General features: G+C 41.3%; 1 protein-coding gene across 1 annotated transcript in view; it reads left to right on the top strand.

The window, feature by feature from the left end:
- LOC309559109 (uncharacterized protein) overlaps window positions 1–12,482 on the top strand; it is a 35,747-nt gene extending 23,265 nt beyond the window's left edge. The window contains exons 7-11 of the mRNA XM_082262248.1: window positions 945–1,142; window positions 3,537–3,635; window positions 5,964–6,010; window positions 9,366–9,642; window positions 12,297–12,482. Coding sequence (XP_082118374.1) covers window positions 945–1,142; window positions 3,537–3,635; window positions 5,964–6,010; window positions 9,366–9,642; window positions 12,297–12,454 — 779 coding nt within the window. The 3' untranslated portion in view covers window positions 12,455–12,482. The remainder of the gene's footprint in view (window positions 1–944; window positions 1,143–3,536; window positions 3,636–5,963; window positions 6,011–9,365; window positions 9,643–12,296) is intronic.
- The last annotated feature ends 1,961 nt before the right edge of the window (window positions 12,483–14,443 follow it).

Here is a 14,443-nt window from a genome sequence, read left to right as displayed (position 1 = left end):
GGAAGACATAAAGCAGAACTTCCCCTTTAATGCGAGGTTCCACTTGAAGTTGAGGAAGTGGGTGGGAGCAGTTCCAGGGTCTCAACACAGGAGGCTTGGTCATGATTTACATATCTGGACAATTGAGGGATTCTAAATAGAGATCGACCGATTATCGGCAACACGGATATATCGGGGGCCGATATGCACTTTCCCCGATATATCGGAATCGGTCTTTTGATTTGCCGATATTGCTGATATTTAGGGAAAGTGCTTGTACCGGGGTGATGCCTGCAGCTAGAGGCATCACCCCGGTACCGGTGTCCATAGCCGACGGTTGGCTGACTTGTAATAACAACCGATGCGGCTGAGAAGCCGCTCAGGTGTCATTACAAAGACAGGGAGGGGACGTCCCCCCCTCCCGCGGCTCGCCCGGGTCTTCCGTCCCACCGGGAGACCTGGGCATCCTACCTCCACCACCGCCACCGCCCAAGAGAAGACCCGGGTCTCCATGTAAAAAGCCAGGAAGTGATGTCATGACATCACTTCCGGGTACTGGCGGCGCCGAATTAAAAAAAACTGACAGCATTCAAAACAGCCAAACTTGGCGTTTTGAATGCTTTTCGGTGCTGAGGAGGGGTTTGGGGTCTTTTAGACCCCCAGATCCCTCCACAAGGAGGATCGGTAGAAAAAAAAAATTTTTTTTTTTTACATGTGTGAAAATATCGGCAGATATCGGCCGATATCGATATCTGAGGACCAAAATATCGGTATCGGTATCAGCATTAAAAAACACGATATCGGTCGATCACTAATTCTAAACACCTAGTGCTAATGAAGAATACAGATGAGCTCAGGGGTTCGGGTAGGTATGCGACTTGCTTTCAATTTTGGTCACCAATTCCTATAAATGAACTGGACTTCATTCTGCTAAAGAACTGGTTAGTAACACTTTATCATTTCAGGACCTCAGCATTCAAGAATCAAGGACAAGAAGACACGACCTGATCTAAATGAGGTTAAAGAGGATCAGCCTGAACCTGAAGACAAGACAGATTTAGAGGAAACACAACCTCCCCCGGAAGAAGAAGAAAGCGGAGGCAGCAATCTCTCGACCCCATTGCACAGGGCATTAATGGAAGCTGAAAGGTTGAGGCTGAAGGGTAGGTTGACAAGTCCCGGAAAAGCCAGACTAGGTCTTTCAGTAGGCAATGCAATCATCTCTTTAGAATGAATAAGCAGGAAATACATTCTTATTGGTGATATCTGGTGGCCAACATCAGTGCGTCACCTCGCAAATCCTCTCTTGACTGAATAAATGCAAATTCCCACAGAAAGACTCCAAAATCTTGTGGAAAGGCTTCCCAGAAGATCAGAGGCTGTCATAGCCACAAGTGGGCAGCTCCAGTCAATACTGAATACAATGTATTGAGAAGCAAGGAGCTCAGTCTATCTATTCAGACCTTCAGTTTCTCATGCAGACATTGAGTTAGTGATCTGATGATGACCAATCCCTTCTATGAAGAAGTGAGTTGCCATCTAGATAAAGGTAAGCCTGTGGATGTGGTGTATCTGGACTTTGCAAAGGCATTTGATACAGTTCCCCACAAACACTTACTGTGCAAACTAAGGTACGTAGGTATGGACCATAGGGTGAGTACCTGGATAGAGAACTGGCTCCAGGGGCAGGTCCAGAGGGTGGTGATAAATGGGGAGTACTCAGAATGGGCAGGGGTGGAAAGTGGGGTCCCCCAAGGATCTGTCCTGGGACCAATCCTGTTTAATTTATTCATAAATGATCTAGAGGAGGGGATATCTAGTACAATCTCAGTATTTGCAGATGATACTAAACTAAGCATGCCAATATCTTCTATGCAGGATGTTGTAACCGTACAAGCGGACCTGAACAAAATAATGGGGTGGGCAACTACATGGCAGATGAGGTTTAATGTTGAAAAATGTAAGTTAATGCATTTGGGTGTCAGAAATACGAGCGCAAGTTACTCGCTAGGGAACCTCTGGGTGAATCTAAGATGGAAAAGGACCTGGGGAGTCCTAGTGGACAACAGGCTTGGCAGTCATGCCAAGCTGCTGCAAGCAAAGCCAACAGAATGCTGGGATGTATAAAAAAGAGGATTCACTCCAGAAATAAAGAGATTATTCTCCCACTCTACAAGACTCTGGTCCGGCCACATCTGGAGTATTCTATCCAGTTCTGGGCACCGGTCCTTAGGAAGGATGTGCTGGAACTGGAGAGAGTCCAGAGAAGGGCATCTAAAATAATTAGGGGAATGGAGGGCATCAGCTATGAGGAAAGACTACAAGCACTGAACCTATTCTCTCTGGAGAAGAGACGATTGAGAGGGAATATAGTTACATAGTAGTTGAGGTTGAATAAAGACAATAGTCCATCCAGTTCAACCTGTGTTGGTGTGTGTGGCCGTAATCATCTCTCATACCCCTGAATTTTCTGATCCTTGAGATGTATGTCCAATAGTCTTTTGAAAGCCACCATACTTCCCGCAGAAACCACCTCTTGTGGTAGAGAATTCCACAGTTTTGTAACCCTAACAGTAAAGAACCCCCTGCGTAGCCTGAGGTTAAATCTCTTCTCCTCTATTCGCATTGTATGGCCTTGTGTCCTCATGCAATCCTAGCGACTAAATCGTTTTTTTCTATGCTGAGATCACCAATGAGGTATTTGTAAATTGCTATCATGTCCCCTCTCCGGCGTCTCTTCTCGAGGGAGAATAAATCAAGCGCTTGTAAACGCTCTTTGTAATTAATGTCCTCCAATCCCCAAATCCCCTAATTCGTTTATGATATCAATGTACAAATACTATACTGGTGATGACCCTAGCATAGGGAACAAACTATTCAGAGAAAGGGAATATAATAAGACATTGGGCCACTCACTAAAACTAGAGGAAAAACGGTTTAACCTTAAACTACGTAAGAGGTTCTTTACTGTCAGAGCGGTAAGGATGTGGAATTCTCTTCCACAAGCAGTGGTATCAGCAGGGAGCATCGACAGTTTCAAAAGACTATTAGATGGGCACCTTAAAGACCACAACATACAGGGGTATACAATGTACAACATACAGGGGTATACAATGTACAACATACAGGGGTATACAATGTACAACATACAGGGGTATACAATGTACAACATACAGGGGTATACAATGTACAACATACAGGGGTATACAATGTACGGTTAACAGCAAACACACACACACATCATAGGTTGAACTGGATGGACGGATGTCTTTTTTCAACCTCACCAACTATGTAACTATGATCCTGGAACACAGTTGCTGGAGAACAAGGAATGTCCTTCTTGCTGCCTCTGAATGGTTACACAATTTTTTTGTTTGCTATGTAACTCTCCTCTCTTACATTCCATCTTCCATCTTCCCTTTTAGTTTCACAGACACAGGAACCACAGAATAAATCCCACTTCCATGATGTCACATATATGTGTTATGGTGGTATGAACAGATTAAGAATTGTTTTCTGTTTGTTTTGTTTTATTTTTATTTTTTTCTCTATTTTAGTAAATAATGTGGAGAGCTCAGTTCAAGACCTGACAGCCAATCCAAACATGGTGCAAAAACATCTCACAAGAATGGACCTGCCTGAATATGATAAAGCAGGTTTGTCTTGTCCTAAGCAACCTCCCTTTCTGTAATGCTTCAAGCAACCAATGTTCCATTCCCATTTCAAGCAACCTCCCTTCCTCTCCTGTCCCATGCAACCTCCTTTCATGTCCTGTGCCAAGCAACCTCCCTTTCTCTCCTGTCCCAAGTAACCTCCCTTCCTCTCCTGTCCCAAGCAACCTTCCTTTCTCTCCTGTCCCAAGCAACCTCTCCTTGTTCTGTCCCAAGCAATCTCCCTTCCTCTCCTGTCCCAAGCAACCCCCCTTTCTCTCCTGTCCCAAGCAACCTCTCCTTGTGCTGTCCCAAGTAACCTCCCTTCCTCTCCTATTCCAAGCAACTTCCCTTCCTCTCCTGTCCCAAGCAACCTCTCCTTGTGCTGTCCCAAGCAACCTCCCTTCCTCTCCTGTTCCAAGTAACCTCCCTTCCTCTCCTGTCCTATGCAACCTCCTTTCATGTCCTGTACCAAGCAATCTCCCTTCCTCTCCTGTTCCAAGCAACTTCCCTTCTTCTCCTGTCCCAAGTAATTTCCCTTCCTGTCCCATGCAACCTCCTTTCATTTCCTGTACCAAGCAATCTCCCTTTCTCTCCTGTCCCAAGCAACCTCTCCTTGTGCTGTCCCAAGCAATCTCCCTTCCTCTCCTGTTCCAAGCAACTTCCCTTCATCTCCTGTCCCATGCAACCTCCTTTCATTTCCTGTACCAAGCAACCTCCCTTCCTCTCCTGTACCAAGCAACTTCCCTTCCTGTAATGTGCCAAGCAACATCCCTTCCTCTCCTGTCCCAATCAATCTCCCTTCCTGTAACGTCCTAAGCAACCTCCCTTCCAGTTCTGTCCCAAGCAACCTCCCCTTCTTTCTGTTCCAATAAACCTCCCTTTCTCTCCTGCCCCAGTCAACCTCCCTTCCTGTCCTTTCCCAAGCAACCTCCTTTCCTCTCCTGTTCCAAGTGTAGCGCCCTCCTAGGTAGGTGCTAGGAAAAGCATAGTTTTTGCTCTGCCTGCTTATCAGGAGAGCCTGATCACTAGTTAGGCCTGTTACATGTGTCCAGGTGTGATTCACTTGGTCTGAGGGAGTGTCCCCACTGTATCCAAAAGGGAAGCCTGTTGGAAAGTGGAGGAAACCCAGCCAACGACGACAGGCTTTTGTGGCTGTCTCAGTGGGTTAGCACAAGAGTGGTGCCTCCTGGGCTAGCTCATAAAAGCCAAGGGCACATGTGACAAGGCGGTCTTTGGGTGAAAAGGCAGGTCCCAGGAGGAGGGTGACGGCTGTCTCTCCTTCTGTCTGTGGGGAAAGTGGTCACAGGCGGTCGGCCTAGAGGACCAGAAGTGTGGTGCTGAGCCAGGAGGTCCAGAGGATACTGACTGTGGAGCAAGTGGCAGAGCGACCTGAGGAAAAACAGTGTCTGTGAGTACCAGGGAGCTTGCCAAGGGTCTGCCCAGGAAGGGGACCACTCCGGTGAGAGTCAGTGGACAGGGGCTAGCACACATAGCATGAGAGAAAGGGGGTGCCAAGTTGAGATCCTGAAGAGTAATTTGAACAGGAGCCTTTTCTCTATCTTCACTTCAGTGGCAAAGTGAAGCAGCGGCCTTGTCGCACACACTGCAGCTAATTGTCCTCAGAATTGTGCATAGTTCATAGTTGGAGTATCCCACTCATCCCTTCTCCCATCCCAGTACAAAATAAAAACACAAAAACCAAATCCCCTGGACTGTTCATTGACTGAGCCAAGTGATATTTTAACTGATTATTGCTATGGGTAACCCAGGGAAATCCAATCTCAGCAGCTCCCTAGGGGGCAGTGCTACACAGGTAACCTCCCTTCCAGTTCTGTCCCAAGCAACCTCCATTCCTTCAACCATTTAGCTCAACAAGGAGGAACAATACATTATGAAAGTATCAAACCAAACACCACCATCTAGTGGCAGAAATAGTAAACACAGTATATTAGATAAGAATGGTTGTTGCACCTTTGTCTAAATTTACAGCTTGCTAACCATGTATATAACCATGCTTTCCATGTGTATATATATATATATATATATATATATATATATATATATATATATATATTTGTATGTATTATTATAAAACCGTCATGTGTAAATATATATACATATATACACACACACATATATATACACATATATATATATATATAAACACACACATATATATATATATATATATATATATATATATATATATATATATATATATATATACACACATACACATATATATATGTATATATACAGAGAGAGAGAAGGAGATCTGAACAGAAAAGGGTGGCAGCTATTTGAATCTTCATATAAATTTGGATTTTCCAGAATCGATGCTCGATGCTCTGACTTCTCCTGGAATACAGCAAAAACAGGTGAGAAGATATTTCTTCCTTTCTTTGTCTTCTAATATTCCAGGTGCATTACTATGAGTAGCAGGTTTTATTTTAACGCCCTCCCCACTATAAAAATAAATATCGGGGGGGGGGGGTGCAAATATATACATATTACAGTCCCATTTATAAAAAAAAAAAACTCTTCAGAAATCCCCTTTGGGCAGCCAGTAAATGGCTGTGATCAGAGTTAGCCGTAATTGGACAGCTCAGGTCACGTACAAAGTGTACAGAGCCCATCTGAGCCCTGTACCATGTGATCGCTGTGATGACCAATCACAGCCAACACAAGTGTTAACACTGAGGTCTGTTTACATATGAGAGCCCTTCCTATCACAACGGAGGGAAGAGAATTGAATAGGATTTAATGAATGAATGGGGGGGGGGGTTTAACCCTTTCACCTTCCCCTCCTCTCTTCTGAGTCATCCCCATCCTGTCTCTGACCAGTCTATTCACTCCTTCATCTGTGGCAATAAATGAGATCGCCTTTTAGGAGATTAACCTGACATTTTATTGAGTGGTCAGAATATTGGGGTTGATATATTTCAAATATATACCCCACATTTTGTAGTCTCTTTAAAGTTCACATAGACTATAATATACACTAAGGGATCCTTTACTACTAATAGTAAGGGGGTGGCAAAATCAGATGGATGTATCCAAATTTCCGAATTACTATAGTAACAATCTTAAACGAATCCAAAACAACAAAAAATAAAAATTTTGTCCGAAATTTGGTATAGATAATAAAAACGGAATCAAATTCAAAAACAAATTCAAAATATCAGTCCTAGTCATCAATGCTTTCATTTCCTTCAAAGACTATGTGCATTAGTGTTAGAATATAGGCGTTTTCTGAAAGTCCAATTTAGAAAAGAATAGAATAAAATAAAACGGAATAAAATAGAGTAAAACAGAGCGGAATAGAAAAAAATAGAAAATAACAGAATTTAATAAAATAGAATAAAAAATAAAGGAATAGAATAGAAAATAAAAGAATATAATAAAATAGAATAGGAAAGAATAGAATAAAATAAAAAATAGAATAGAATGAAATAGAAAAAAATATAACTGCCTTCCAAAATTTGAATTTTAAAAAGAATAAAATAAAACAGAATAGAGTAGAATAAAATAGAATACAAAAATAAAGGAATAGAAAAGAAAAGTAAAGAAAGGAATAGAATAAGAAATAATAGAATGAAATAGAAAAAAAAAGCATAGAATAGAATGAAATAGAAAAAAATATAACTGTCTTCAAAAAATTGAATTTTAAAAAGAATAGAATAATACAGAATAGACTGGAGTAGAATGAAATAGAATACAAAATAAAAAAACAAAATTAAACCCGCGCTACACAAAGTGAAAATTATTAGTATGAATAAGATAATGAGCAGCTGCTGCAGACTCTAAGAAAATTCTTAGGAAAATGTGATAAAAACGAATTTATGCAGCGCTAGCTTCAATAAAGTGATAAGTGCTGTGATATATAAACACTATTCAATAATTTATAAAGTGCATAATAAGGATCATATACACAAAGTGCTAAGTGCTAAAAAATATATGCAATAGCCAATAAATTATAAAGTGCATGTATACACATAAGTGGTTAGATATACTCCAAAAGAATATTCAGTGCTTGAAACAAAAAAGTCCTTATGGTGATCCAATTAAGGTGCCAAAATAATTCAGGTGCTTGCAAAGTGACAAGGTGCCCCTCAAGGTTCCCCACTCACCAAATTGCAGATAAATTAAGACCTTCAAGATTATTGCACATTGCCCGGGATCTTTAAGGACCAGAACTTCTCCTGTGTAGCCTTCACACTTGTTGGGTCAGCTTCCGCCTCCACTGGCTTTGCTTTTTCTAGTCTAAAACTGCTAATGGTGCGTTCTTGCTTTTCCCTAAATCTTCCTGTCATGCTGGAATGAAGGATTGCTTTAGGGAAAAGCAAGAACGCACCATTAGCAGTTTTAGACTAGAAAAAGCAAAGCCAGTGGAGGCGGAAGCTGACCCAACAAGTGTGAAGGCTACACAGGAGAAGTTCTGGTCCTTAAAGATCCCGGGCAATGTGCAATAATCTTGAAGGTCTTAATTTATCTGCAATTTGGTGAGTGGGGAACCTTGAGGGGCACCTTGTCACTTTGCAAGCACCTGAATTATTTTGGCACCTTAATTGGATCACCATAAGGACTTTTTTGTTTCAAGCACTGAATATTCTTTTGGAGTATATCTAACCACTTATGTGTATACATGCACTTTATAATTTATTGGCTATTGCATATATTTTTTAGCACTTTGTGTATATGATCCTTATTATGCACTTTATAAATTATTGAATACTGTTTATATATCACAGCACTTATCACTTTATTGAAGCTAGCGCTGCATAAATTCGTTTTTATCACAGAATACAAAATAAATTAATATAATAAAATAAAAGTATAGAAAAGAGTAGAATAAAATAAAATAAATAATGGAATGAAAAAAAAAAAAAAGCATAGAATAGAATGAAATAGAAAAAATATAACTGTCTTCCAAAATTTGAATTTTAAAAATAATAGAATAGAATAAAACAGAATAGAATAAAATAAAATAGAATAAGAAATAATAGAATAAAATAGAAAAATAGCATAGAATAGAATGAAATAGAAAAATATAACTGTTTTCCAAAATTCTAATTTTGAAAAGATTAGAATAGAATAAAACAGAATAGAAAAAAAAGAAAAAAAAAGAGAGAAAAAAAAGAAAGAGAAAGAAAGAGAAAAATAAAAAGTTGAATGGTATTGAAAAAAAAATAGCACATAACAGAATAGAAAAAATATAACCATGTTCCAAAATTTTAATTTTGAATAGAATAGAAGCAGCTGTTCTTCACAATGATTTCAGATTGATTCAACATTTTCAATTTTAAATTTGGTTTGAATTTTAATTAAATACTTCAAATCCATTGGAAAAAAATTAAATCTGGTTGAAATGGATAAATGAAACAAAACAAAATGAATTTCTTTCTGAACGCAACAAAAATAAATTAGTAATTTAACGAATTAATCTGAAACAAAACAAATGTTTTCGTTCTGCACGTGGATGGTGGCCGGTCAGCAGGTGACCATACTGTCTGGACAGGCCAGGCAATGCAATGCATAAAGCGGCATATGAAACAGAACGTACCTAAAATAAACAAGTAGTCAGGGATTAGAGTAAAAGTCAGGACTCCCGGCATCCATACTTGTCCCTGGCCTGTTATTTAGAAGGAACTGATACCTGAGGATTAGTAGGACTACTGGAAGCTGTCTGGTATGAAGTATACATCTCATCACTGATGACCTCTCTCTCTGTAGATGTCGGAGAAGCAAGTTGTTGGGATTTTCTCCAGGTCTCCTCAGAGGGATTATTATTGGTTGCGGGATCTTCTGAAGTCTGCGGCACTGCAGAGTTACGTCCAGGAGGTTAAATACGGCTACATCCTGGAGTGTGACTGGAGACCGTTCCGGCGGGTGGTCTCAGAGTGTACATTCGGGGTCTTGTATCACAGCAAGAGGAACGGGAGAGCGTACATCACCGATGTGCCGGGGTCTCTGTATGACAGCCATCTGAATCACCTCTCTGCCCGGCTCGGTGAGTGCCAGTCTCTGTATTCTAATGGTATTTATAGGGGCACGGGACCCGGCCGGGTGGTAATTTCTTTCCAAATGGTGTGTGGTGTTGGGCTGTAACACACAGTAAAGACCTTAAGGGCTGCACTGGATGGAAGTACACTAAAGGGGTATGGAACGGAACTGCGACCCCACAATGGGCTTCCGTTAGAATACCGCTTCCTTCAGTCTTGAACATGGATATCAGATATTCTAGCTGCCCCCCCTACAAAACTAGCCGAGCATAGCTTGTATAAGATCTGGAACCTTTATTGAACAAACTCACACCGAATATATACCCCACCAGGTCAGGTAAGCCTGATTACATTATCATATGCAGATGAAATTGTGTACAGAAGTATAATTAATCTGAACTAATTTCCTAGCCGTCTGGACAGAAACAATCTGTGAATGGGAATGCAGACCCAGGCAATGTTATCATTAACATGTTAATTAAGTCAGAACTGCAACAAGGCTAAAACACAGCACACCATACATCATCCTAAGTATAAACACAGAACACCTTATTATACAGACAAAAGCAGGGAGACCCCAGTAGCAGACTGTCCGTCCCCTACATTGAAGTACATGGAATCCACATCTAAGCAACGCTTTGATTATTCAGGAGTCACAGACTTCATGGACGCGGTCTACTACAGGTTATAGGTCTCACAGTGTAAAGTGGGACTAAATCTTCATATTTCTTGGGATATATGGTTGATAAATATTACTGTCCCATTTGAAGTAATCCAAACCATATTCTCAGCGTCCATGAAGTAGTTGTCCATCATTTTCTTGGTCACCCTGTGCCCCTAATAGACACAGGCTGACTTAAGAGGGACCTACGGAGCTGAGAGAGGGATTTCCCAACCTCTCTAAGGTAAGCTGGGTTCCACAGGAACCCCCAACCAAAGTGACCCCCATCACAGGGTAGATATAAATTTTACTTTTAGCGAAGGTGTTCTTTAAAGCTGAAGATTATTCTGGTTATATTTTCTCCCACCTTCATCTGCAATAAATTATAGAATTACATTCGTATCTTGGGTTTAGATACTATTTGAACTTTAGCTGCTTTTTCCTTCGGCAGGGTGTCTCTCCTGCGCAAACCGACGTAGACCTACGTCGGTCGCGCGCGGAAAGTTAGGGGGCGAGCGAGCGCCGGCGGCGGCGCGCTCCCGCCCCCACTCGGCAGTGGGGAAGCCAATGCACGGGTGAGGCGGCTCCAACTGCCGCCTGACACCCGCGATCGCTCTCCGCTAAGAGAGAAGAACGGGCAGCTGTTGTAAACACAACCGACCATTCTCCTCCCTGGAATGATAACAGAGCCCATGTGATCCTTCTATATAGGAACACATGTCATTTCACAAACCACGCCCCCCCCCACAGTTAGAATCACTCCCCTAGGCTCACATTTAACCCTTTGATCACCCATAGGGTTAACCCATTCCCTGCCAGTGTCATTAGTACAGTGACAGTGCATATTTTTAGCACTGATTACTGTAGTAATGTCACTGGTCCCCCCAAAAGTGTCAAAAATGTCAGTTAGGGGTCCGATCTGTCCGCCGCAATGTCGCAGTCCGGCAAAAAAAAATCGCAGATCGCCGCCATTACTAGTATAAAAAAAAAGAAAAACAATAAAAATGACATAAATCTTTCCCGTAGTTAGTAGACGCAATTACTTTTGCACAAACCAATCAAAATATGCTTATTGCGATTTTTATATATATATATATATATATAGCAGAAAACAAATTGGCCTAAAATGATTTTTAATTTTTATTTATTTTTTTTGAAAATGTTATATAGCAGAATGTTAAAAATATTGTTTTTTTTTTTCAAAAACTTTTTTGAATTTATAGCGCAAGAAATTAAATTTGCAGAGGTGATCAAATACCACCAAAAGAAAGCTCTATTTGTGGGGGAAAAAAAGGACATCAATTTTATTTGGGTACAGCGTCGCACAACCACGCAATTGTCCGTTAAAATAACGCAGTGCCGAATCACAAAATAGGGCCTGGTCAGGAAGGGGGCAAAATCCTTCCGGTCCTAAAGTGGTTAAGGGGCGTATTTATGAAAAAATTCACATTTGCGTGTTAAAATAGGGTCAAATGGTATTTATTTGTAGAGTAGGATTATGTCCACTAGATGGAGCTGATAATGATCAGGAAATAAATACTTAGTATAATCATCAGCCACTAGAGGGAGCTAATAATGATCAGGAAATAAATACTTAGTATAATCATCTGCCACTAGAGGGAGCTAATAATGATCAGGAAATAAATACTTAGTATAATCATCAGCCACTAGAGGGAGCTAATAATGATCAGGAAATAAATACTTAGTATAATCATCAGCCACTAGATGGAGCTGATAATGATCAGGAAATTAATACTTAGTATATTAATCTGCCACTAGAGGGAGCTGATAAAGCTCAGGAAATACTTACTATATTTATATAAATACTTTATATATTTATCAGCTCCATTTATCAGCTCCATCTAGGGGTCATAATGGAGTAATTTCCTAATTCATTCTATTCTGCATTTTTTTTAAATAAAATCACCTTTTAAGTTACACAACAAAAAAATATCTCATATGCTGACTGCTGGTTTCTATCGCCTCTCCTTCTGCAATCAGGGAAGAAGAATGTCCTTGTGGTGATCGATGACGTGGAGGACCCGAGTGCAGAGGAAAAGGCCCGGATCTTGAAGAAACAGCCCAGCCTCAGGAAACTGACCGGAGGTGTTCTCCTCTTCGGTCGGGATAAGAGATACACACTGAATGTTTCTCCATAAAATAGAGCAACAACTGACATACTGGACTAATGTGTATATATTTATATATTGTATTTTTTTTTTATTTCTTGAATTTTTCTGAGATGAAATGATGAATATTAATAATTTATCTTTTTTTTTTTTTGCCAGCAGGTGGAGCTATAAGCTCCCTTTTACATGATTTCCTCTATCTGATTATCATCTGTTGAAAAAAAGCTGAAATTTACACACAATCCCTTAGAGCAGTGTTTCTCAACCTTTCTTCAGTCAATGCACCCTTTAAAGTTATAGACAATCTCACGACACCGTTAAAAATGATGGACGGTCTTGAGGCACCCCCATTCTAAAATGTAAAAATCTATTCTAATAAATTTTACACAATGCAGCAACGTCCACACCAAGAACACCCAACTTTACAGGTGATTTATTCTATCAAAGCAAATATATTTTTGCACACCGGTACTGACTAGTATGCCAATGTTTCTCTTCCTTCTCAATTTCTCTCCATCAGTCGGCTAATGTCACCCCAGTGCTGAGGGGGAGGGGCACAGGGGGGTCAAACAAGGCTGCTATGGAGGCAACAAACATCCTCCTTATTAACGGATGATGTCATTGGTATGCCGGTCAGGGCAAAAGGGGCAGCTGCCACGGGCCCAGTCATTGTTGTGGGGCCTAAAGCAGCTGCCCCTTGAGCCTGCACTGCCTGAGAATAGTTGATAAGTGGATTTGGCAGGGCCCAAGAAAATGTTTGCCCAGGGTCCAATCAATATTAAAGACGGCCCTGATGCCGGTGTCAAACTGGCGGCCCTCCAGCTGTTGCGGAACTACAAGTCCCATGAGGCATTGCAAGGCTGACAGTTACAAGCATGACTGCCACAGGCAGAGGCATGATGGGACTTGAAGTTCTGCAACAGCTGGAGGAGGGCCACCAGTTTGGCACACCTGAATGGTTCATAAGGAAAATCCATTGCTTTGTGTAACTAAAAGGCAGCTTGATCCACCTGCTGGCCTGTATACAATTTTTGATCAATTTTTAGGCACTTTTATGCCAAGGTGCCCCTAAAGAAACCCCAAGGCCCTCCCCTGGTTGAAAAAGGCTGCCTTAGAGGAGTATTAAACTTTTTACAACCAAATTTATTTTTCCCTTCAGGTCCATCAATTCAAGTTTGCAGAATTTTATCATTTTATCCCCAACTTTCCAATATTGCTCCCTCTCTTGCCCATGGAGGGAGCATTGTTGAGGTCACATGGCCTGGTTACATGGTGGGAACTTTGTTGTTGTCGAGGGCATGGTGCTGTCTCGGAAACCGCTGTCACTCAAAGCTTTTGGGGACGGGGCAAGGGAGTGGCCTGAGATGCTGGGCTCTAAGGCCATACGATCACCGCAATCCCTGCCCTCTCCTTTATATAGCCAATGACAGTTCAGGGTCACCATCAATGATCGGTCAGGTGTGTGGCTGGTTTGTCAGTTGGGAGGAGCGGCTATAGTGATTGATAATGGATTTACAATGAGAGACTTTTTTTTGTTTTTTATTTATTTAATAAAGGATTTCTCCAATGTTTTTGTGTCTAAACTTCTAGCCTACAACTTTTATTTCCTGTGAATGAGTAGGGGGTATTATTTAGCTCTTATTATTAAGAGGGTTTCTAGATTTTGAAAAGCCCCGCCAACCTCAGACCCCCCCCACAACCACTTGGCAAAGGGGGGTGAGGGAGAGGACCCTGTAGTCATCAACATGGGGACAAGGTGCTTTGACTGGGGTAGATTCGGCTCCCATTGATTGAAGTTTTGGCGAACCGAACCCGGGACTGTTCAGCTCCTCATTACTCCCTTCGCTTTCAGAGTCACTCTCGGTTTCTTGAAAGGGAACATATGGTGGTTTGTTGTATATTTAGTCATCATCTCCGTGATCCAGCACTTGGTCTCTTCTCTGGTGCACGGCCACCGGCACTTCCATGTTTCATTCGGAATGAAAGCACCACAGCTAATCAACTAAAAGACAACCTAAC

The sequence above is a fragment of the Pelophylax lessonae genome, assembly GCF_965119305.1.
Source record: "Pelophylax lessonae genome assembly, chromosome: 6".
Taxonomy (NCBI): domain Eukaryota; kingdom Metazoa; phylum Chordata; class Amphibia; order Anura; family Ranidae; genus Pelophylax; species Pelophylax lessonae.
This window is presented reverse-complemented; position numbering and strand designations above follow the sequence as displayed.